This window comes from Equus przewalskii, chromosome 21 (genome assembly GCF_037783145.1).
Source record: "Equus przewalskii isolate Varuska chromosome 21, EquPr2, whole genome shotgun sequence".
NCBI classification, from domain to species: domain Eukaryota; kingdom Metazoa; phylum Chordata; class Mammalia; order Perissodactyla; family Equidae; genus Equus; species Equus przewalskii.
In genome coordinates this window covers 49,833,796-49,856,098 of record NC_091851.1, presented here as the reverse complement: position 1 = coordinate 49,856,098, position 22,303 = coordinate 49,833,796, and the positions used below count along the sequence as shown (strand labels likewise).

The following is a 22,303-nucleotide window of genomic DNA, read 5'->3' as shown; positions in this document are numbered from 1 at the left end:
TGTGGACAAAGAGAACAGATTAGTGGCTACCAGGGGAAAGGTGGGGTGGGGGGTGGGCACAAAGGGTGAAGTGGTGCACCTACAACACGACTGACAAACATTAATGTACAACTGAAATTTCACAAGATTGTAACCTATCATTAACTCAATAAAAAAATATTTTTTTTAAAAACCAAGTAAAAAAAATAAAAACAGGTGGGACCGTCAGCAAGGGCTCCTCATCTGCACTGCTGAGAGCACTGCCTGTGAAAGGGCAGCTGGCAAAGTGAAAACGGAGTCTTTGATCAAGACTCCTGCTTCTGAGACTGCACCTGGAGATGATGGACACAGGTAAAGGTTAAGATTATCCCAAAGGCCCCAACTGTGGTCTCTAAACACCCAATTCTCATTGAATTGAAAATGAACAGGGATCCTCAAAAATAGTTAATTCCAAGTTTGTGGTAAAAAAAAATATACGAAATGAGTCTAGAACATCTTTTCATACCAGAGAGAAACAAAGTTATCAGAGACTACTGAGGTTGTATCAGAGCCCAAGAGCCAAGCTGAAGAGGCACCCACAGGCCAAGATGGGACAATCTGAGCTTCAATAAGGATCATACGACCATTAAAATCCATGAATTCATATTGACACTAAAAATCAAATAAAACTCACTGGTCACCACCTTTGCCAGATGCTAGAGAACAAATTACTGAGAAAACTGATAAAGGTTAAGAATCAGAATCCACCCTGCCTCTCTCTATAAAGTATACCTCAGGGAAACCAAGTAATTACTGAGGGTGTTTCTCCTTTTCTAAGCACTCCAGCCACCACAGGAAGAGAAACGATGGCATCAGAATGTATGATTCTGCAGCCCCCACGAAAGAATGGAGCAGGACTACCATCACACTGCGGGCGTCAGAAGAACAGACAACCAGAGCGACGTGCTGCACGGGGGAAGCACACTAGAGCCCCGGAGGCACGCCCCTCACGCTCACACCCTCTCTCCACCACCAATGTGATTAAACCCAAACCCAGTCAAGTCTTTGGGTCCAACTACCAATTTATAGGGAATCCAGAGCCCAGGAAGAAGAGTGTGTAAAGCATTACCAAAGAGACACGTAACCTCCAAATCCAGGCTCTAAGAAACTCTCTAAGACAAATCACCTGATTTCTTCAACAAATTGCAAGGAAAAAGTAAAACAGAAAGAAGAATTGATAGATTAAAAAAGAAGAGATACATCAACCAAATGTAATACATAAACCTTAAATGGAGCCCCATCCAAACAAACTATTAAAACAAATTTTGAGACAATAAGGAAAATTTGAACACTAGTTGGACGTGTGAAGATATTAAGAAATCACTATTAATTTTTTAGGCTGATAATGATTTTGTAATGATGTTTTAAAAACCAGAGCCCTTATCTTTTCCAGATACATACTGGAACATTTATGGATAAAATTTTTTTTAATTAGAGATACTCGCTAAAGTCTTTATATAATAGCAAATAATAGTGGAAACTACACACAGCCTAACATCCAATTACGGGAGCAAGACAATACACTGCGGTCCACAGCTCGAGAGGCACTACAAATGCACCAAAACGACGATGTGGAACATTAAATGACTTAACATTATATTCAGGAACTCTTTTAAGTAAAACATTGTAAGTTCTAAACCATCTGTACAATAAACCTTTTTGAAAAAGTAGTACGAACTAAGAGAAAGTACTACACAATCACACCCTAACAGTCACCAGAGTTTTTAATGTTCATATCCTCTGGATTTTTTAAAATAAATGATTACCTTTCGAACAAAATAAGTTAAATGCTAACATTTAAAAGCTGTAGAAAAGTGCACAAAAATGCACAATCTCCTAATTTTTATAATTTGTTTTCTTTTCTTTTTTTTTTTGAGGAAGACTAGCCCTGAGCTAACATCTGCCAATCCTCCTCTTTTTTGCTGAGGAAGACTGGCCCTGAGCTAACACCCGTGCCCATCTTCCTCTATTTTATAAGTGGGACACCTACCATAGCATGACTTGCCAAGCGGTGCCATGTCCACACCTGGGATTCGAACCAGCAAACCCCGGGCCGCCAAAGCGAACGTGCTCACTTAACTGCTGAGCCACCAGGCCGGCCCCTATAATTTGTTTCCCTAGTTGTCGTGACTGAGGCGTTCTTCCTGATGACCGGTTCATGTCTGATTCTTCTGCTCATTTACTACAATTTGTTTTTCCCAGCGAAACACTATCTAAAACACACAGAGACACGCATGGCCAAACAGCAGGCCCAGACAAGATTCCTACCATGCGAGGGATTCCTATACAACACTCAGCATCACAGAATTTCACAATTAGACTAACAATTAGAATGGAATTACTCTAATACTTTTCATATGTAATAATTCTAACAGCAGAACCAGCATCAGAGCACAGCTGTGGAGGAGGGAGGAGGAGGCGCGAGAAGGGAGGTGAGGACGGGAAGTGCTTGCCGTGCTCACTCTGGGACGCCCACTGAGCCACTGTGGGCACCTAGGCTGTCTTTACGACCTGGTCCTGCTTGTTTCCTCATTTGTGAAATGGAAGGCATTGTTACAAGGGTTACAGGGAAAAGTATAGGTAGACTTCCTAGAACAGATCGTGGCAAATAGTTAAGTGTGCAAAAATGTCAGTTACAAAGGGATCTGACCTTCTCCTCCAGCGGCATGACAAGGATCCCCCCTACTTTGAGAAGGCTCTTCATGTACTCTTCATGCTCTTTCTGCACACCAGCCCCACAGTACACCCGATCATACTGAGAACAATCTGGAGAAATTTCCAGGCAATTGCCAGTAACAAAGGAAGGTTCACAGAAGTCAAACCTGGAAGTAACAAATGTTTTCCATAACTAAACATATCACATGTAATATGTCTACATAGTAAATCTATGTTAACCACAGGCTGTTTTCACTGTAAAATTCCATAGCAATGTAACACAATTTACAGCACCAGAAGCTGGACGCCAGAATTCCAAAAAGAATTATACTATGAATAAATCGAACCCTAGAAATTCCAAACAAAATATGATGAAAGTGAGCATCATAAGCACGGTCCAAGCTTAAATCATCCAGGCTCCAGCCATCACTGTCTTCGCTGTCTCTGTAACTCACTATCTTATTCAAGACCTGCAAACAATGAGGTTTTTCCTAGAAATCTCAATCCCTTAAATAGGAATAATGCCTTATTTTAAAATGGCAAGAGCTAGTTATATATACGTTTAAAGACAAATGCAACAATTCTCTTTTTAGAAACAATTGGGTGATAAAACGTTGTCTCTATTGGAAACATGAAATTTGAGCAAAATGAACAGTCTACTTCCTTCTCTTATTACACTGGTGAAAAATTACCTTTACTTAGGTATAACAGTTAAAAAACTTAAAGCCCTTAAAAACACAAGACATTTAAAACATAATTAGAACAGAAACATACACATCCCTGATTCTCCTGCCACAGTTTAACCGTGCTTGCTGGTACATGAACACTAATAAACTGATTTCTTTCCAGCTAATCAAAAGTCTAAGTTGTAATTCACACCCTGACCAATGGATAGTATTTGATCTTACTTGTCAAAGCTCTCACTTGTCCTGATGAAGAAGTCTAGCTTCTGCTTTGCATACTCTATCACATCTGAATGAAGCTCCACTCCATGGTTTACACCAAAAGGACCTAAAAGGTTTCAAGAAAGAAAACTTTTAGAAGTAGGGCGAGAACTCTTACTCTTTATTTCTATTTTATCAATTGCAATGCATCTGATTTAGCACATATAATTACAAAATTCACAAGTTTTTGAAGTCTTAACACATTACTGGGCCTAAATCACCCAGCTAATCTTTACACACGCAGGGTACCCTCTACTAACCACGTCTTAAATACTCATTTCTACAACACTGCTGACTCCACAGCTTTCCAAAGCCTGTGTCTCCCTGCTCTCAGACTTTTAAAAGAATCATTTGAAAATGTAAAAAGTCAAGGTCTGAAGCCAAGGCCTTACAAATGAATGGAAGAAACATGTATTCGCAGGTGAAACTGGACACAGGCCTGTTTTCCATAAAAGATACCCCCAAACAGTCAGATATGGGCTTTTTTTTTTTTTGCTGAGGAAGAGTCACCCTGAGCTAACATCTATTGCCAATCTTCCCCTTTCCTTTTTTTTTTTTTGGCTTGAGGAAGACCAGCCCTGAGCTAACATCTGTGTCAATCCTACTCTACTTTGTATGTGAGTTGCTGTCACAGCATGGCTTGATGAGTGGTGTAGGTCTACACCCAGGATCTGAACCCACAAACCCCGGCCACCAAAGTGGAACATGCTGAACTTAACCTCTATGCCACCTGGCCAGCCCCTAGACGTGAGCATTTTAATAATTTGGACAAAATAGGTTTTAATCAAGCATCACAGAGGAGTGAGCTTTCCTGGTAATCTCTCCCCTCCACCAAACAACGAAAAAGATATTCACACTCCAACAGAGGACATCCATACACAACACAAAAGACGTCAGAGAGACCCACGCAGCCATATGATGGAGGGCAGAGAGGCTGGAGCCCCCCTTGGGGCAGGTGGGACGGGGTAAGAGAAAACTTCGCTCCCTCCCCAAAAGACTGGGATCCGGCACCACATGCGGCCTCTGAGAGGGAAGGAACGGGGGAGGGAATACTCGTCCTCGGGAACATCAAAGATCCCTGAGATACCTCGCACCCTAGGGGCAAGCCCCTACCAAGGTGAAAGCTAACGTGGGGGTGACCTCATCAAGCCAACAACCCCAGAAGAGCAGATAGTGAGGGCAGAGCAAGAAAACCCAGAGAGCACGCAGGAGAAAGCGCCCCTCCCACAACCCGCCCAGTGCCGGCTCAGTGCCTGGGATCCTGGCGGAATGCAGAGAGCTCAGAATATGCAGTGCTTGACCCACACCCAGTGGCAATAGGTGGTTAACTGCGACCAAATAAAACCATGCACAAAAACAGAGCCACGCCCTCTAGCAGTATCAAACATCATATTACATCTCCAGACCAGAGAGAAAATGACAAGTACCCAGAAATCAGTCCTGAAGACACAGAAATATGTAATCTGAATGACAAAGAATTCAAAATAGCTGTCATCAAAAAACTCAACGAGGTAAAAGAGAACGTAGAGAAACAATTCAACGAGTTCAGGAGCTACTTCACAAGAGAGATTGAAACTATAAAGAAGAATCAATCAGAAATATTGGGGATGAAAGACACAATGGAAGAGAGAAAACAAAACATGGATTCCCTGAATGCTCGAGTGGACATCACAGAGGAGCAAATCAGCATAATCAAGGATAGACATGTTGAAATGCTCCAGACAGAGGAGGAAAGAGAAATACTACTAAAAAGAAATGAAGAAAGTCTCCGAGAAATATCTGGCTCCATTAGGAAATGCAACATAAGAATTACAGGTATTGCAGAGGGAGAAGAGAAGGAGAATGGAGCAGAAAGCTTGTTCAAACAAATGATGGCAAAGAATGTCCCAAACCTAGAGAAGGAGATGGAAATCCATGTGGAAGAGGCTTCCAGATCTCCTAGACTTGTCAATGTAAAAACACCTACTGCAAGGCATTTAGTAGTGAAACTGGCAAAAGTAAATGACAAAAAAAAATACTAAGGGCAGCAAGGCAGAAGAAAATAACCTACAAAGGAACCCCTATCAGGCTCTCAGCAGATTTCTCTGCAGAAACCGTACAGGCTAGGAGATAGGAGAGACTGGAACGACATATTCAAATCTTTGAAGGACAAAAACTTTCAGCCAAGAATACTCTATCCAATGAAAATATCCTTCAGATATGATGGAGAAATAAAAACTTTCCCAGAGAAACAAAAGCTAAGGGAATTTGTAGCTATGAGACCCCCCACCACAAGAAATCCTCAAGAAGGCCCTCATACCTGAAAAACAAAGGGAGAAATGGGTTACAAAGCAGAGAGTAAGGAGATAAATAGGTAGACAGAATCAGAGCAAGATAGAAAATACTCAAGAATAGCATTAAAGAAAAAGGGAAGGAAAACACCAAAAACAAAGATAATCTTGTCATTTTAATCACAAACTCACAACACAAGATAGAATAAGATGAGAGAAAAAGAACTTAGGGGAGGAGGAAAGGGACAGAATCAGTTTAGTCTAAGAAAATAAGAGGCCATCAGAAAATGGACGATCTTATCTACGAGATTTGAATACAAACCTCATGGTAACACCAAACAAAAAAGCAGAACAGAGACACAAATAATAAATAAGGAGAAAACAAAGAAACACAACATTAAAAACTACATAATTCAATTGGTAGACCAAAATACACAGGACGACAAACAAAGGAAATGCAAGAGAACTGGAAAACGAGTGATAAAATGGCAGCATTAAGCCCTCATATATGAACAATCACCCTAAATGCAAATGGATTGAATTCTCCAATAAAAAAACAGAGACCCAACAATATGCTGCCTCCAGGAAACACATCTCAGCTCCAACAACAAACACAGGCTCAGAGTGAAGGGATGGAAGATGATACTCCAAGCTAATGGCAAACAAAAGAAAGCAGGTGTCACAATACTTATATCAGAGAAAGTAGACTTCAAGATAAGACAGGTAAAGAGAGACAAAGAGGGGGGCCGGCCCCGTGGCCGAGTGGTTAAGTTCGCGCACTCTGCTGCAGGCAGCCCAGTGTTTCGTCAGTTCGAATCCTGGGCACGGACATGGTAACGCTCATCAAGCCACGCTGAGGCAGCATCCCACATGCCACAACTAGAAGGACCCACAACTAAAAATGTGCAACTATGTACCAGGGTGCTTTGGGGAGAAAAAGGAAAAAAATAAAATCTTTAGAAAAAAAAAAGAGAGAGAGAGACAAAGAGAGACAGTGTGTAATGATCAAAGGACACTCCATCAAGAAGAAATAACGCTTATAAATATCTATGCACCCAACACAGGAGCACCAAAGTACATAAAGCAACTATTAACAAACCCAAAAGAAGATATTAACAGTAACACAATAATAGTAGGGGACCTCAACACTCCACTCACATCAATGGAAAGATCATCCAGACAGAAAATCAACAAGGAAACAGTGGAATTAAATGAAAAGCTAGACCAGTTGGACTTAATAGACATATATAGAACACTCCATCCAAAACAGCAGAATATACATTCTTCTCAAGTGCACATGGAACATTCTCAAGGATAGATCATATGTTGGAAAACAAGGCAAGCCTCAATAAATTTAAGAAGATTGAAATAATAACAAGCATGTTTTCCAGTCACAATGCTATGAAGCTAGAAATTAATTACAAGAAAAAAACTGAGAAAGGGACAAAGATGTGGAGACTAAACAACATGCTATTGAACAACCAATGGATCATTGAAGAAATTAAAGGAGAAATCAAAAAACATCTGCAGACAAATGAAAATGAAAACATACCCTACCAACTCATATGAGAAACTGCAAAAGCCGTACTAAGAAGGAAATTCATTGTGATACAGGCTCACCTTAACAAACAAGAAAAATCCCAAATAAGCAATCTCAAACTACACCTAACTGAATTAGAAAAACAAGAACAAACAAAGCCCAAAGTTAGCAGAAGGAGAGAAATAATAAAAATCAGAGCAGAAATAAATGCCATTGAAACAAAAAAGGCAGTAGAAAGGATCAGTGAAACAAAGAGCTGGTTCTTTGAGAAGATGAACAAAATTGACAAACCCATAGCCAGACTTACAAGGAAAAAATAGAGAAAGCTCAGATAAATATAATTAGAAATGAAAGAGGAGAAATAGCAACAGATACCACAGCAATACAACGGATTCTAAGAGAATACTACAAAAAGCTATATGCCAACAAAATGGACAATCTAGAGGAAATGGATAAATTCTTAGACTCTTACAACCTCCCAAAGCTGAATCAAGAAGAAATAGATAACCTTAATAAATCAATCACAAGGAAAGAGATTGAAACCGTAACAAAAGTCTCCCAAAAAACAAAACCCCAGGACCGGATAGCTTCCTCGGAGAACTCTACCAAACTTTCAGAGAGGATTTAATACCTATCCTTCTCAAGCTATTCCAAAACATTAGGGAAGATGAACACTTCCTAACACATTCTATGAGGCCAACATCACTCTGATACCAAAGCCTGACAAGGACAACACAAAAAAGGAAAACTACAGCCCAATATTGCTGATGACCATAGACGCAAAAATCCTCAACAAAATTTTGGCAACCTGAATACAGCAATCTACATCATGATCAAGTGGGATTCATACCAGGGACACAGGGATGGTTCAACATCCACAAATCAATCAATGTGATACACTACATTAACAAAATGAGGAATAAAAACCACATGATCATCTCAATAGATGCAGACAAAGCATCTGACAAGATCCAACAGCCATTTATGATACAAACTCTTAACAAAATGGGGACTGAAGGAAATTACCTCAACATAATAAAGGCCATATACGACAAACCTACAGCCAACATCACACTCAATGGGGAAAAACTAAATGTCATCCCTCTGAGAACAGGAACAAGACAAGGATGCCCACTATCACCACTCTTATTCAACACAGTACTGGAGGTTTTAGCCAGAGCAATCAGGCAAGAGAAAGGGATAAAAGGAATCCAAACAGGGAGTGAATAAGTGAAACTCTCGCTGTTTGCAGATGACATGATCTTATATATAGAAAACTCTAAAGAATCCATTGGAAAACTATTAGAAATAATTGACAACTACAGTAAAGTTGCAGGGTACAAAATCAACTTACAAAAATCACTTGCATTTTTATACTCTAATAATGAACTTACAGAAAGAAAACTCAAGAACACAATTGCATTTACAATCGCAACTAAAAGAATACAGTATCTAGGAATAAATTTAACCAAGGAGGTGAAGGACTTATACAATGAAAACTGTAAGACATTATTGAAAGAAATCGATGATGACATAAAGAAATGGAAAGATGTTCCATGCACACGGATTGGAAGAATAAACATAGTTAAAATGCCCATACTACCCAAAGCAATCTACAGATTCAATGCAATCCCAATCAGAATCCCAATGACATTCTTCACGGAAATAGAACAAAGAATCCTAAAATTCATATGGGGCAACCAAAGACCCCGAATTGCTAAGGCAATCCTGAGAAAAAAGAACAAAGCTGGTAGGCATCACAATCCCTGACTTCAAAATGTACTAACTACAAAGCCACAGTAATCAAAACAGCATGGTACTGGTACAAAACAGGCACACAGATCAATGGAACAGAACTGAAACCCCAGAAATAAAACCGCACATCTAAGGACAGCTAATCTTCGACAAAGATGCCAAGAACATACAATGGAGAAAGGAAAGTCTCCAAAATAAATGGTATCGGGAAAACCAGACAGCCACATGCAAAAGAATGAAAGTAGACCATTATCTCACGCCATACACTAAAATACACTCTAAGTGGATCAAAGACTTGAACAAAAATCCTGAAACCATAAAACTCCTGGAAGACAACACAGGTAGTACACTCTTCAATCGAACTTAAAAGAATCTTTTCGAATACCATGTCTTCTCAGAAAAAATAAACAAGTGGGACTTCATCAGACTACAGAGCTTCTGTAAGGCAAAGGAAACCTGGATCAAAACAAAAAGACAACCCACCAATTGCGAGAAAATATTTGCAAATCATATATCCAACAAGGGGTTAATCCCCATAATATATAAGGAACTCACACAAATGAACAACAAAAAAACAAATAGCCTAATCAAAAAATGGGCAGAGGATATGAACAGACATTTTTCCAAAGAAGATATACAGATGGCCAATAAACACATGAAAAGGTGTTCAACATCACTAATTATCAGGGAAACGCAAATCAAAACAACACTAAGATACCACCTTACAACTCTTAAAATGGCTATAACCACTAAAACTAAAAATAGCAAATGTTGGAGAGGGTGTGGAGAGAAGGGAACTCTCACACACTGCTGGTAGGAATGCAGTGTATGAAGACTCCTCAAAACACTAAAAATAGAAATACCATATGACCCAGCTATCCCACTACTGGGTATCTACCCAAACAACCTGAAATCAACGATCCAAAGTAACATATGTACCCCTATGTTCATTGCAGCACTATTCACAATAGCCAAGTCATGGAAACAATCCAAGTGCCCATAGACCGATGATTGGATAAAGATGATGTGGTATATTTACACAATGGAATACTACTCAGCCATGAGAAAAGACAAATTCATCCCATTTGCAACAACATGGATGGACCTGGAAGGAATTATGCTAAGGAAATAAGCCAGCCTGAGAAAGACAAACACCATATCATTTCACTCATATGTGGAAGATAAACAAACACATGGACAAAGAAAATAATTCAGTGGTTACCAGGGGAAGGGGGGTGGGGGATGGGCACAGGGGGTGAAGAGCACTTATGTGGTGACAGTCAAGAAATAATGTACAACTCAAATTTCACAATGATGCAAACTATTAAGAACTCAATAAAAAAAGTTTTAATCATCATTAAAATAAAACTATAATTCCAGTCACAATGAAACATTTTTTATATCAAAGGAAATTGATCAGTAAGTGGAAATAAAGCTGTGAGGAAAGTTGGGAGCCCACTTAAGGAGGAAAGAGCTCCCTCCATATAAATCTGCCTCTAGGTTAAGTCTGGGTGAGAATTACCAACACAAATGGCTAGGTGAATCTCCATGTTTGGGAATCCGTTTATACAAAGATCAAATGGGCAGCACTCATCTGTGCTGAAGAGGACAGAACAGTGTTCAGCTTCCTGGACGCAGCGGGTTGGGTCCTCTCCCGAGGGCAGCAGGCAGCCTCTGGTGCACTGATGCTACTCTGCATCTTGGTCTGGGTGGTGTTCACAGGGAGCTGGATACATCACAAAAATTCACCCAAGCTCCAGTGAAACCAACGACCAACAACTGGTTCAGTTACCATCGGTAACTTATACTCCAGTTTTTTTAAATATGCACATGAACATCAACAGGGCATGTAGGACTTTATTTAGTAGACATACAAACTAAAATCACAGTATAGCACTCAACTTTAGACTCCAACAGAAATACTGGTAAATAAGCAACCATATGTGAGTCCACATCTTTGCATTTTGCCACTTGGCTTTATCTGGTCCCTTCCTAGCACAACAGCCACCACCCTAGGCCAAGGCCACCCTGTCCTCCACTTGGATGACCCACCTGATACTCTCTTTCCTCAACATCCTTCACACACAGAGCTGCTGCTGAAATATTCTCTCATCAAAACATACCCTACTTGACAAGTCACACTATCACTACTTACAACATCAAATCCAAACTACTCCAACTTCAAGACCTCTGCCAAGTCACTGACTTCAATTCCCACTGCTCTCTGGCATGGGAGCACTGTGCCAGAGACCAAGAAACCTGCCCTTATTTTCCCACTCATCATATTTTCATTAGCCCCTCACCTTTTATCAAATACCTATTAAGCAGTTAACTCGAATATTAGAGGTAGGACATAGTTCCTATTTGCAAGAAAAGTAATACTGGACAGCAATCCAAATAGACTACTAACACATATCCCCCAACCACCCCAATGAAAAGATGACTAAAGGGGCAGGGAGGACATGGGGGTCAGGATGGCGGCACCCAGGACACTCGCTGAATCTGGACCCAAGAGGCCCCCAGGAAGCAGCTCCCCCTGCACTCACACAGCACTTTCAAGTAGGTGAGTGCATGCGTCCCCACCCCTGAAGCAGGTATTGTATCTCCCCTTGCTGATGAGAACCACAGGAAAGGAGAGCCTCCAGTGAAGGAGGGGAGCCCACATAATGAGCAAAGAACGTGGCGGAAAAGGGGCAAAGTTCAGAGCCAGCAGAAAGGCAGCTGGGGTCAGAGTAAGGACCTCTGTGTCAGATGCACTTCAGACCTCACATTTGCAGGCACTGGGAGGCCAACGAGGTTTTCGCCTCTGCAAGGATTTGCACAAAGCAGTGTTAAGGCTGAATAAACTGGAGAGGGAGGCCCAGGACACACAGCATCTGGAAAGAGATAACAGTCCAGTGCGTGCAGCCTTCTCCATGCCGATCCGAGACATCTATCTGTGAAAGAAAACTCTCAAGTTACCACCTTCAAAGGTATCACAGCAGTGCGCAACATCCATTACAGCCGAAAACAGCCTTCCTTCCTTCAGGTCTCTCCCCTCCCCCGACATCTAACGCTACTCCCAGTAAACAGGGGCCTCTGAACAGAGAACAACAACATCAAACTGTGAGCTGTTTCTTCATAACTGCTGGGAATGCCAAGCGCATCAGGTCATCTCAGGCTTACTTTAAGGCATCTTTTCCTAAGCACTTCAGTTCTTTTCAATAGCATTTCTAATCCAGTCAGTTTGATAATCCAGCCCCCTTCCCCCACAAATATCACTTTATCCTTGGCTCCTCCAATGTTTCAGCTCCTGCGGAGGGAATTACAAATCACGAATTCCAGACAGATAAGTAATCTGGACTCTCTTCAAAAAGTAGTCTCAATCCAAGACAAGTTCAAAATGCATTTATCTTAAAAAAAGAAAAAAACCTACACATTTAAAAATTTGAGGGTAGCAATTAACAGACTAAAGTCAAATGATCAGAGTCTCAAAACTTCACCAAATTCCAAAGTATATGAACTTCTAAAGAAACCAAAAATTTCACCGCATATCCACAAAAATCAACTGTTACTGCTAGTACTGTCTAAAGTGGCTGTAACAACCACAAAGAAACAATGTTGTGACGTGCATGCTAACTGGTGTGCAACTTGTAAACCATTCTCACCAGAAGTCTCCAAAATTCAGAATCTCACTCTAACTTGACAACAATGTCAAGATACTTACACCAGGACTTTGTGGACATTCCTGATATTTAGCAAATCCTGTCAGTTCCGACATCAGAATGTACAGACACCCCGCGCCCGTGCCCGGCCACCACCCACTCAGCAGAAGGCAGCCCTCCCTGCTTCCTCTTCCGAGCGATCTCCAAGCACGTCCTCTCTGCACACCCCGATCACTCCTCCACAACCCTCCACCTCACTCAGAGTAACACAGGCCTTTACCCAACATCACATTTTACACAAAGCAGGAATTAAATCAATCCCCAGTCATCTGACACTGTTGTTTGAATATTAAAAATGGCAGATACCCATGTAGTCTCACAGCTTACTTATCTGGGAAAATAGGCTAATGGGCTTCAAATAAGATACCTTATGAAATCCCTCCCATCCCTGGAATTTATTTAAGAATAGATAACTTACAGGTATTAATTCCTTTAGTATTAAAACAACAACCAAAAACTGCTTGGAAGAACCCCCAGAGGACTTAAAAGTTAATTATTCTCAGTTTAGACACAGAGTGACAGGCAAGCTGAGTGACTGTATTAATCAAGAAATCACGGTGAGGTCCAGATTTACACAACTCTCTAGGTGCTCTGCTGTCTAGAAGAAGGGCGTGCTGAACAGATGGTGGAGGTGCAGGTGGGAAGGCGAACAAGAGAGGTCCCTCCAGAGAGCTCTGGGCCCTCCCTTCCCCAGCCCACCAGTAATTATGCGTGACACCACCAGGAAGCTGCTGGGAAGGCCAAGGACAGTCAGACACAGTCCCTACAAAGGAAACATGCCAGCAGACTCTTCTCCCAGACTCTCCAGATTTACCGAGAATGAGCCCCACCATGGAGCTGAGGTAGCCAGTGCCACTGCCCAGGTTCAGGAACGAGAGCCCAGGCTGCAGGTCCAGGGCTTCCATCACCTCTGAGTAGATGCACGGGGCCGAGAGGTGGATGTTGCCATGCTTCCACGCCAAGTCTTTATAAGCATTTTCTTTGAATTCTTCAAGATAATAATCTGCACGATCGACAGCTCGGAAAGCCTGCTCTACCAGCTCAGTCCGGATGTACTGTGCTTCTTTCAGATTGTCTATCAGCTCGTCGTTGTCTTCACCAGCACTCACGGCCCCCCCCATCTTCAAGATCACACGCAAGCAAGACTGCAATTAAACATTTTTAAAAAGAGCTATTTACATGAAAGGTAAGAGGAGAACAATAAAAGTTCTAAACCCATACCAATTTCAAATTCTGAATTCTGGAAATAATACAGATGGAATACATTTTGTCAACACCCACCCACCCCAACCCACCCGCAAAGATGCCAGATTCAGAAGGAAAAAAACCCTAGTTAAATCTGAAATTCAATTATATCCATGCAGAAGTAAATTTGTAATTTATAATATTGACTGAATTCACATGAACTTGAGATACCTAAAACATATCTGACAACTTAAGAACACCATTAAAGTATGAACTCAATACTTTGCTAAAAGTCATCTATTTAGAAAGTGAAGTATTTAGGATTAAAATTATCTTGAATATACATCGGTTTTAACAGCAACATATCCACATATGGCAAAATCATTTAATGTAAACATGAAAAAAGAGTAGATATGTCTAAAACATCATTCCAGTATCAACTTCTCTTTGAATATTTCAAGTGTTGCAGATCTTTTTTTGTAAATAAAACTTTAAAAGCAAAAAAAAATTGAAATTCAGGTAAACAAAAAATACTAAAAGATTATTCATTGTTTATTTGAAATTCAAATATAACTGGTGTCCTATATTTTATCTGTCAACTCCACACCCCTACATACACATAAACATCAAGTCAAGCAACCCATTCAATCTCTCGATTTGAATATTCTAATATACAAATTTCAAGGAAGAACATCAGCAAAATTCTCTTCCCCAATAGAACGTCTGTGACAAATACCTTATCGTAACAAATACAACATCTGTTTCAAGCTGAAGTTTAGAAGCAGGAGGAGCTGCCGCTAGAACTCCCACACGCCCTTTTGAAGTGTATGCCAACCACCTTTCCTGCTCTTAAGATTAAAAGCCCATTTCTTACCTTCTTCCTAACTGCCTTCAAGAAGAAAGAGTAACAGCACGTGTTCCCCACAAGCCAACACCAAGAGAAAATGCTTTTCCGTTTGTAGAGGCCTCACTCTTCCTAAAACTGCAAAAATCTTTTCCAATTTTATACTTACCCCATGTAACTTTTTCCAAATAATGGTTTCACTTCACATAAAATGGTAACGTTTTACAAAACATCTGATATAAATTGTTAGGAAAAAAAGAAAACACAAAGTCTCACAAAGACTGACACATTTTTTCAATCTTGACAACTCCCATAATAACCTCTTGTAACTTTATTATCACAAAGTTTATACTTGCGTTTCCCCCCACGATCTTCTGGATTTCTAACAGCAGAAGGAGAATCATAAAGAAACACTGGGGGGAGAGATTCCATACACACACCCATGTACACAACTGGCAATTGTGGTGGGAGAGGTTTTCCCAGGAAGGAAAATCACAACCAAATGGATGAATCTTCAGCTTCTTGCGAGTACACAAAACATGTGAAAGGTGGGGCTTAATACAAACACTCTTTCATTTTATCGTTGGACAGTTAATCTTCATAATCAAGAGTTTAGAGCTAAAGAGGCTTTTCTTTTTTTTGAGGAAGATTAGCACTGAGCTAACTACTGCCAGTCCTCCTCTTTTTTTTTTTTTTTTTTTTTGCTGAGGAAGCCTGGCCCTGAGCTACCATCCGTGCCTATCTTCCTCTACTTTATATGTGGGACGCCTGCTACAGCATGTGTGCCAAGCAGTGCCATGTCCGCACCCAGGATCCGAACCAACGAACCCCAGGCCGCTGAGAAGCGGAACGTGCAAACAACCGCTACACCACTGGGCCGGCCCCCCGAAGAGGCTTTTCAAATCATTATGATGGTCCAATTATTAGATTTTCATTCCCATTTTAAGTTGTTTCAGAGCCCTTGTTAGATTATAGTCCATGGCCAGTTAATTTAGCCACATGGGATAAAGAGCTAATGAGGTCGAGTTTAATCTTAGATAAGCCAGTTAGTTCTGAGGCTGAAGTCTACACCCTGGTCTACGACAGTCATCTGAAAATCTGGGTCAATGGTTAGAAGAGGACCTGTGTTTGGCTGCTTCAGGGTCTATTTAGGAAAAAGCCTAAAACCACATCCATCCTCCATGGTGAGTCTGAAAGCCACCTCTTCACCCAGATGCATGTACACAGTGTTCTATCATTCCATCTCAGTACCATCATTCTATCTTTAGAAGGCAAACACAAACTATATATTGGGTATGTTTCATTTTCTGCTAAGTACCTATCACTTATTTTCCACTTTGAAAATTTATTCCATACACAAAGGCTAGCTTTTTAGTAAAACTAGCTACAACCTTTGTGCAGGCACCACCTGCCAGTCATGGCCTCATTTTGGCTTCACAACATTATGAGGTAAATTGGGACTGGGCAGTTATTTTGCTCATGATCGTACACCAATGTGTGAGGAGAAGGCTGGAATTAGACCCAGGAATATCTGGCCAAATGCCTGTGTTCTTTTCCTAACACCAAATGCAGCTTTTAAAAATTCTCAGGGGAGCAACATTCTTTACCACATAACATATTGACAATCTTTGTCAAAATGACAGACTAAATAACTATGGGGTAACCCTATCTGTTGCCACTGGTAGGATGCATGTGACTATCTGCAGGGTCTGACACTTATTATTAACTTTGCCTGGTCATCTAACACACCCTCACCAATGGAGACAATCACTGCTTAGTACTGACCACCCATGTGATCAGTTGTAATGCCACCAAAAACACTAATAATAGGTTCAAAGATACCCTTGCCAAACCAGATCTAGATCTACAATCCAGTCAAATCCTTTTTTGGGGGGGGGGGGAGGGTAGGTGGTGAGGAGGATTGGCCCTGAGCTAAGATCTGTTGCCAATCATCCTCTTTTTCCTTGAGGAAGATTATCCCTGAGCTAACATCTGTGCCAAGCTTCCTCTCTTTTGTATGTGAGACACCACCACAGCACAGCCTGACGAGGGGTGTGTAGGTCCACACCTGGGATCTGAACTCACGGACTGCAGGACACCGAAGTGGAGCACAAGAACTTAACCACTGACACCGAAGTGGAGCGCAGGAACTTAACCACTGACACCGAAGTGGAGCGCAGGAACTTAACCACTGACACCGAAGTGGAGTGCAGGAACTTAACCACTGACATCGAAGTGGAGCACAGGAACTTAACCACTATGCCACCAGCTGGCCCCTCAAATCCAATTTTTCAAAGTAATGGCAAATCATTTTTTGGATGTTGCACTTGATCATACTTTGCAAACCTCAATACACCTCGCTATGTGCAGTAGCTGGTCACAGGCCAACAGGACAACCTCCTTCCAAAACTGCCTGCAGGGTGCAGTGAGGAAGACTGCCTCATGATGACAACTGAGTAGGCTGTGACTGTGGCTGGGTCAACACAGCACGAAGCTGTGACAACGTGGTCACCATTTCAGTCTACACTGGGTTTGTCAGATTGCACGTAGAGGGCCACGTTCCAACCTGGATGTCACTTCTCATGTACAAAGTAATTCATGTGGATGATGAGCTGGGGAGGACTCAAAACCACACCTTCCACAGAATAATGGGAGACCCTGAGACTTATCTTGAAAACCAGAACACTTACAGGAATGCAAAGGGAGTTTTTCAAAATACTTGAAAGGCTGCCATGTATACACTATTCACTGGCCTGATAAAGCCGGACCAGTGGAACACATGTTGGATGCAGATAATTTATATTAAACTCACAGAAAGCTTTCTAACAACTAGAGTTGCAAATACAGACACGTTCTCAGAACCTGGAGCCCCCCAACCCCAGGGATGTCCCAGGCCAGGGATAAGCAGGGGCTAGTCCAAGGGACCTAGGCACCGGCCTCAGGCGCTGAAAGCCGCCGCCTCTGAGGCCCCCTCTCCCTAAGCGTCCCCCCAAAAGCAGAGCTGCAAGCTCTGAGCTGTTTAAAGGAGAATGCCTTCACTAATTCTTGAACGAGTCTACTCACTCCTTTGTCAAAAAGAACAAAGAAAACACACACAGGCACCGCAGCAAAGGGGAAAGGCAGAGATTTAAATGACTTTTTCGAGGCGCAAACATCAACTGCAGGGCCGCATCCTGCGCAAAAGCAAACAAGACACAGACGCCACGCCAGTGCGGCCCCACCGCTTGAGACCCAAGCCCAGCGCTCCGCGCCAGCTCGGGAGGGCCAACTCCTCCTGCACAGCCTGCCGCCCCTGCAAAGGCCCAGGGCAGACGCTGTGAGACCTCGGAACGCGACTCGCTCGGGACCAACTGCAAGTGTTCCCGCTTGGAAAGCCAGGGCTGCAGGTCCCAGGCAGGCAGCGCCCAGGGGGTCGCCCGGCCGGGCGGGCGCGCGGGGAAGACTGGCCTCCCGGGGAGGGAGGACGAGAGGGGGACGAGAGGGGGATGCGGGGAGGGAGTGGGGGGAGGGGAGCGGTGAGGGGGGCTCCAGGCGCCAGCGCCGGGCGGGGGTGGCGAGCGGCGCGGGGCACGGGGCGGAAGCGGCGGCTCTACCTCGGGCCGCCCGGCCGCGGCCTGCAGCTCCTCGGCCCCTTGCCGTCCGCGGCCCCCTCGCCGCTCCAACCTCGCCGCCGTAAACACCCGCCGCCCCCACTGCGCCTGCGCACGCCTTGGCCCGACTGCGCGTGCGCCCCGGCCCGGCCCTTAAAGCGGCAACGGTGCCGCGGATGGGCCCCGCCGGCGCTCCCTGCTCGTGTCGTCCGGGCCTGATCGCTGGCTGCGCTCTGCGGCAATGCGGAGGTCGAGGGCCTGCCGCGGTGAGGATGGTTAGGTCGGCGCCCCTCCGCGAGCCAGGACCCAGCCGTGAGCACGGCAGGCGGGGCCCCTTCTGTGGAAGGCACGTTCCTGGAGGGCCGACGGGTGAGGAGGGTGCGAATGCTCGGGCGATGGACGGTGACGGGCGGCGGTGGCTGGGGGAGCGGAAGGGACGTCCGAGCCGAGATCGGCAGGACACGAAGGAGGCCGGCGTGCCAAGGGAGGGTCGGGTGGCTGCAGGCCAGGGACAGCAGAGTGGCCGGAGCCCCCGCCGGGCCCCGCCTCCCGCGCCTGCACCTGGACAGACCCCTCTCCATGGGAAACGCGGCTCCGAGAGGCCTCGTCTACTCTGTCTCCCGCGAAGTTTCCTGTTGTCCCCCTGATCTGCATAGGGATCTCCATAACGGACAACTGAAGACATCTCAAGAGACATAAAGACTGGAAAGCTCTTGGTTCATAGGACATTGAGTAGTTAGCCGCAGACCGGTCGTTGCTCAGACCCCACTTAAATCAAAGACTTGAAACTGTTTCCCAGTAACTGTGTCCTGGAAGACAGCTCAAGAATATTTGTAAGAATACGAAATGTAACACTCAATACGGTAAAATTCACAATGTTGGGCCTCCCATCTAAAATTGTCAGGCATACAGAGAAGGAGGAAAATATAATTCATAAAGAGGAGAAAAGTCAATCAGTTGAAACTGAGGAACCAGCCCCCCTACACCCGAGGAGGTCCTCTTTCAGGAAACCCTGGGCAACCAAGATGACTGAGGGCCTGAGTGACCGTGCCTCCAGTCTCCCATGTGGTAATTCCTGCCCTTATGATTCAAGTTTGCCAATAATGAGTGACCCCATGAAACCCCAGACACCCCATCCTCAGACCTCAGTTCTCTCCCCACACACCCCTCCCCCAGTGACCTCACTGTGTGGCCCTTGGACTTGCCAGTAGTAAATCTTGTTCCTCAGAGTTCCCTCATGGTTTTAGCTGAAGTGCATCCTACGATCATAATAAGAACCACAAGGGACAGCCCAGCCGCAATATTGGCCCCGGTAGTGGGGTGGGAGGGAATGTCTGTGGGGCTCACTACCAGTAATACAGGCCCAGAAAAGCACCTCAGGCATTCCCAGCCTAGAGCATCACCATCGATAGAGTAAATTACAAATCCAAACAAAGAGTAAATTAAATCCAAAGTGAGCAGAAGAAAAGAAGTAATTAAAAAGTAGAGCAGAAAGCAATGAAACTGAAAACAAGAAATCAGTCGGGGAAATTAATGAAACCAACAGCTAGTTTCCTGAAAAGGATGATAAAATTGATAAACCTCTAGCCCTAGTACCAAAACAGACAAAGACATTACAAGAAAGAGAAAGTATAAACCAGTATCACTCATGAACATAGATGCAAAAATCCTCAACAAAATATTAGCAAGTTGAATCCAACAATATATAAAAAGAATTACATACCACGATCAAGTGGGATTTACTCCAGGCACGCAAGGCTGGTTGAACATTCAAAAATCAATCAATGTAATCCATCACATCTACAGGCTAAAGAAATAAAATCATATGATCTTATCAACAGATAAAAAAAGAAAGCATTTGACAAAACCCAGCTCCTATTCATTATGAAAACTCTCAGCAAACTAGGAATAGAGGGGAACTTTTTCAACTTGATAAGGAACATCTACAAAAAGCCCACAGCTAACATCATACTTAATGTTGAGAAACTATATACTTTCCCATAAGATCAGGAGTAAAGCAAGGATGTTTTCTCTCACCACTTCTTTTCAACATTGTACTAGAAGATCTAGCTAATCCAATAAGACATGAAAAGGGGTGGAGGGGTATACAGAATGAAAGGAAGAAATAAAACTGTCTTTGTTCACAGCTAACAAGATTGTCTATGTAGAATATACCCAAAAATCTATTAAAAAAATAAATAAAACTCTGGAACTAATAAGCAATTTTATCAAGAAGTCAAAGAAGATCTAATTAAATTGACAGATATTGCCAACTTTGTCTGTAGATTCAATGCAATTCCAATCAAAATCCTAGCAAGTTATTTTGTGGGTATCAACAAACGGATTCTAAAGTTTATATGAAAAGGCAAAAGACCCAGAAAAGCCAACACAATACTGAAGCAGAAGAACAAGGTTGGAGGACTGACACTACCTGGTTTCAAGACACTATAAAGTTACAGAAATCAAGACAGTGTGGTATTGGTGAAAGACAGAGCAATGGAACAAAATAGAGAGCCCAGAAATAGACCCAGACAAATATAGGCAACTGATCTTATGCAAAGGAGTAAATGAATTCAATGGAGAAAGGATAGTCTTTTCAACAAATGGTACTAGAACAACTGGACACCCACATGCACAAAAATGAATCTAGACATGAACCTCTCCATTTTCACATAAAAGTTCTAGAAGGTAACACAGAAGAAAATCTAGGTGACGTTTGACTTGGCAATGAAGTTTTACATACAACATCTAACACATGATTCATTAAAGAAAAAATCAGTAAGGTGGATTTCATTAAACCTAAATTTTTCTGTCTTTAAAAGACACTGTCAAGAGAATGAAAAGACCAGCCACAGACTGAGAGAAAATATTCTCAAAACACTTATCTGATAAAAGACTTGTATTCAAAATATACAAAGAACACTTAAAACTCAACAATAAAAAAAACAAACAACCCAATTAAAAAATGAGCCAATGTCCTGAACAGGTGCCTCAGCAAGAAGACATACAGATAGCTCATAAGCACACGAAAGGATGCTCAGCATCCTCTGTCGTCAGGGAAATGGCGAATAAAACAGCAATGAGAGACCATTAGAATGGCCAAAATCCAGAACAGTGACACCAAATGCTGGTGAGAATGTTGAGCAACAGCAGCTCTCCTTCGTTGCTGGTGGGAATGCAAAATGGTGCAGCCACTCTGGAAGACTGTTTGGTGGTTTCTTACAAAACTAAACAGATTCTTACCATACGATCTGGCAATTGCACAACTTGGTATTTACCCAAATGAGGTGAAAACTATGTCCACACAAAACCCTGCACACGAAAGTTTATAGCAGCTTTATTCATAATTGCCAAAAATCAGAAGCAGTCACACTGTCCTTTAATAGAAGAATAGGTACACAAACTGTGGTACATTCACAGAATGGACTATAAATCAGATAAAAAGAATTGAGCTATCAAACCTTGAAAAGACATAAAGGAACCTTATATGCTTATTGGTAAATGAAAGAAACCAGTCTGAAAAGGCTACATACTGTATGATTCTAACAATATGACATTTCGGGAAAGGCAAAATTGTAGAAACGGTAAAAAGATCAGTGGTTGCCAGGGATGGGAGTAGGGGAAAGAGAGGGATAAGTAAGTGGGGCACGGAAGCCTTTTAGGGCAGTGAAGCTGTGATGGTGGATGTGTGTCATATGCATTGTCAAAACCTACAGAATGTACAACATCAAGAGGGAACCCTAATGCAAACTATGGACTTTAATTAATAACATATCAACATTGCTACATCAGTTGTAA

The 22,303-nt window shown here is 42.6% G+C and overlaps 1 protein-coding gene across 7 annotated transcripts in view; it reads right to left on the bottom strand.

Annotated features, from left to right (window-relative positions):
* PCMTD2 (protein-L-isoaspartate (D-aspartate) O-methyltransferase domain containing 2) overlaps positions 1-18,916 on the bottom strand; it is a 31,832-nt gene extending 12,916 nt beyond the window's left edge. For 2 of the 7 annotated variants that reach the window (XM_070587847.1, XM_070587849.1), the window contains exons 1-4: positions 14,946-18,587; positions 13,701-14,031; positions 3,582-3,684; positions 2,669-2,840 (exon numbers count right to left, since the gene is read on the bottom strand). In XM_070587847.1, the coding sequence (XP_070443948.1) occupies positions 2,669-2,840; positions 3,582-3,684; positions 13,701-14,007 (582 nt within the window). In that variant the 5' untranslated portion in view covers positions 14,008-14,031; positions 14,946-18,587. Of the gene's footprint in view, positions 1-2,668; positions 2,841-3,581; positions 3,685-13,700 lie in introns of all 7 variants that reach the window. The other 5 variants (XM_070587845.1, XM_070587850.1, XM_070587848.1 and 2 more) reach the window with 5 other exon arrangements.
* Between the last annotated feature and the right edge of the window lie 3,387 nt (positions 18,917-22,303).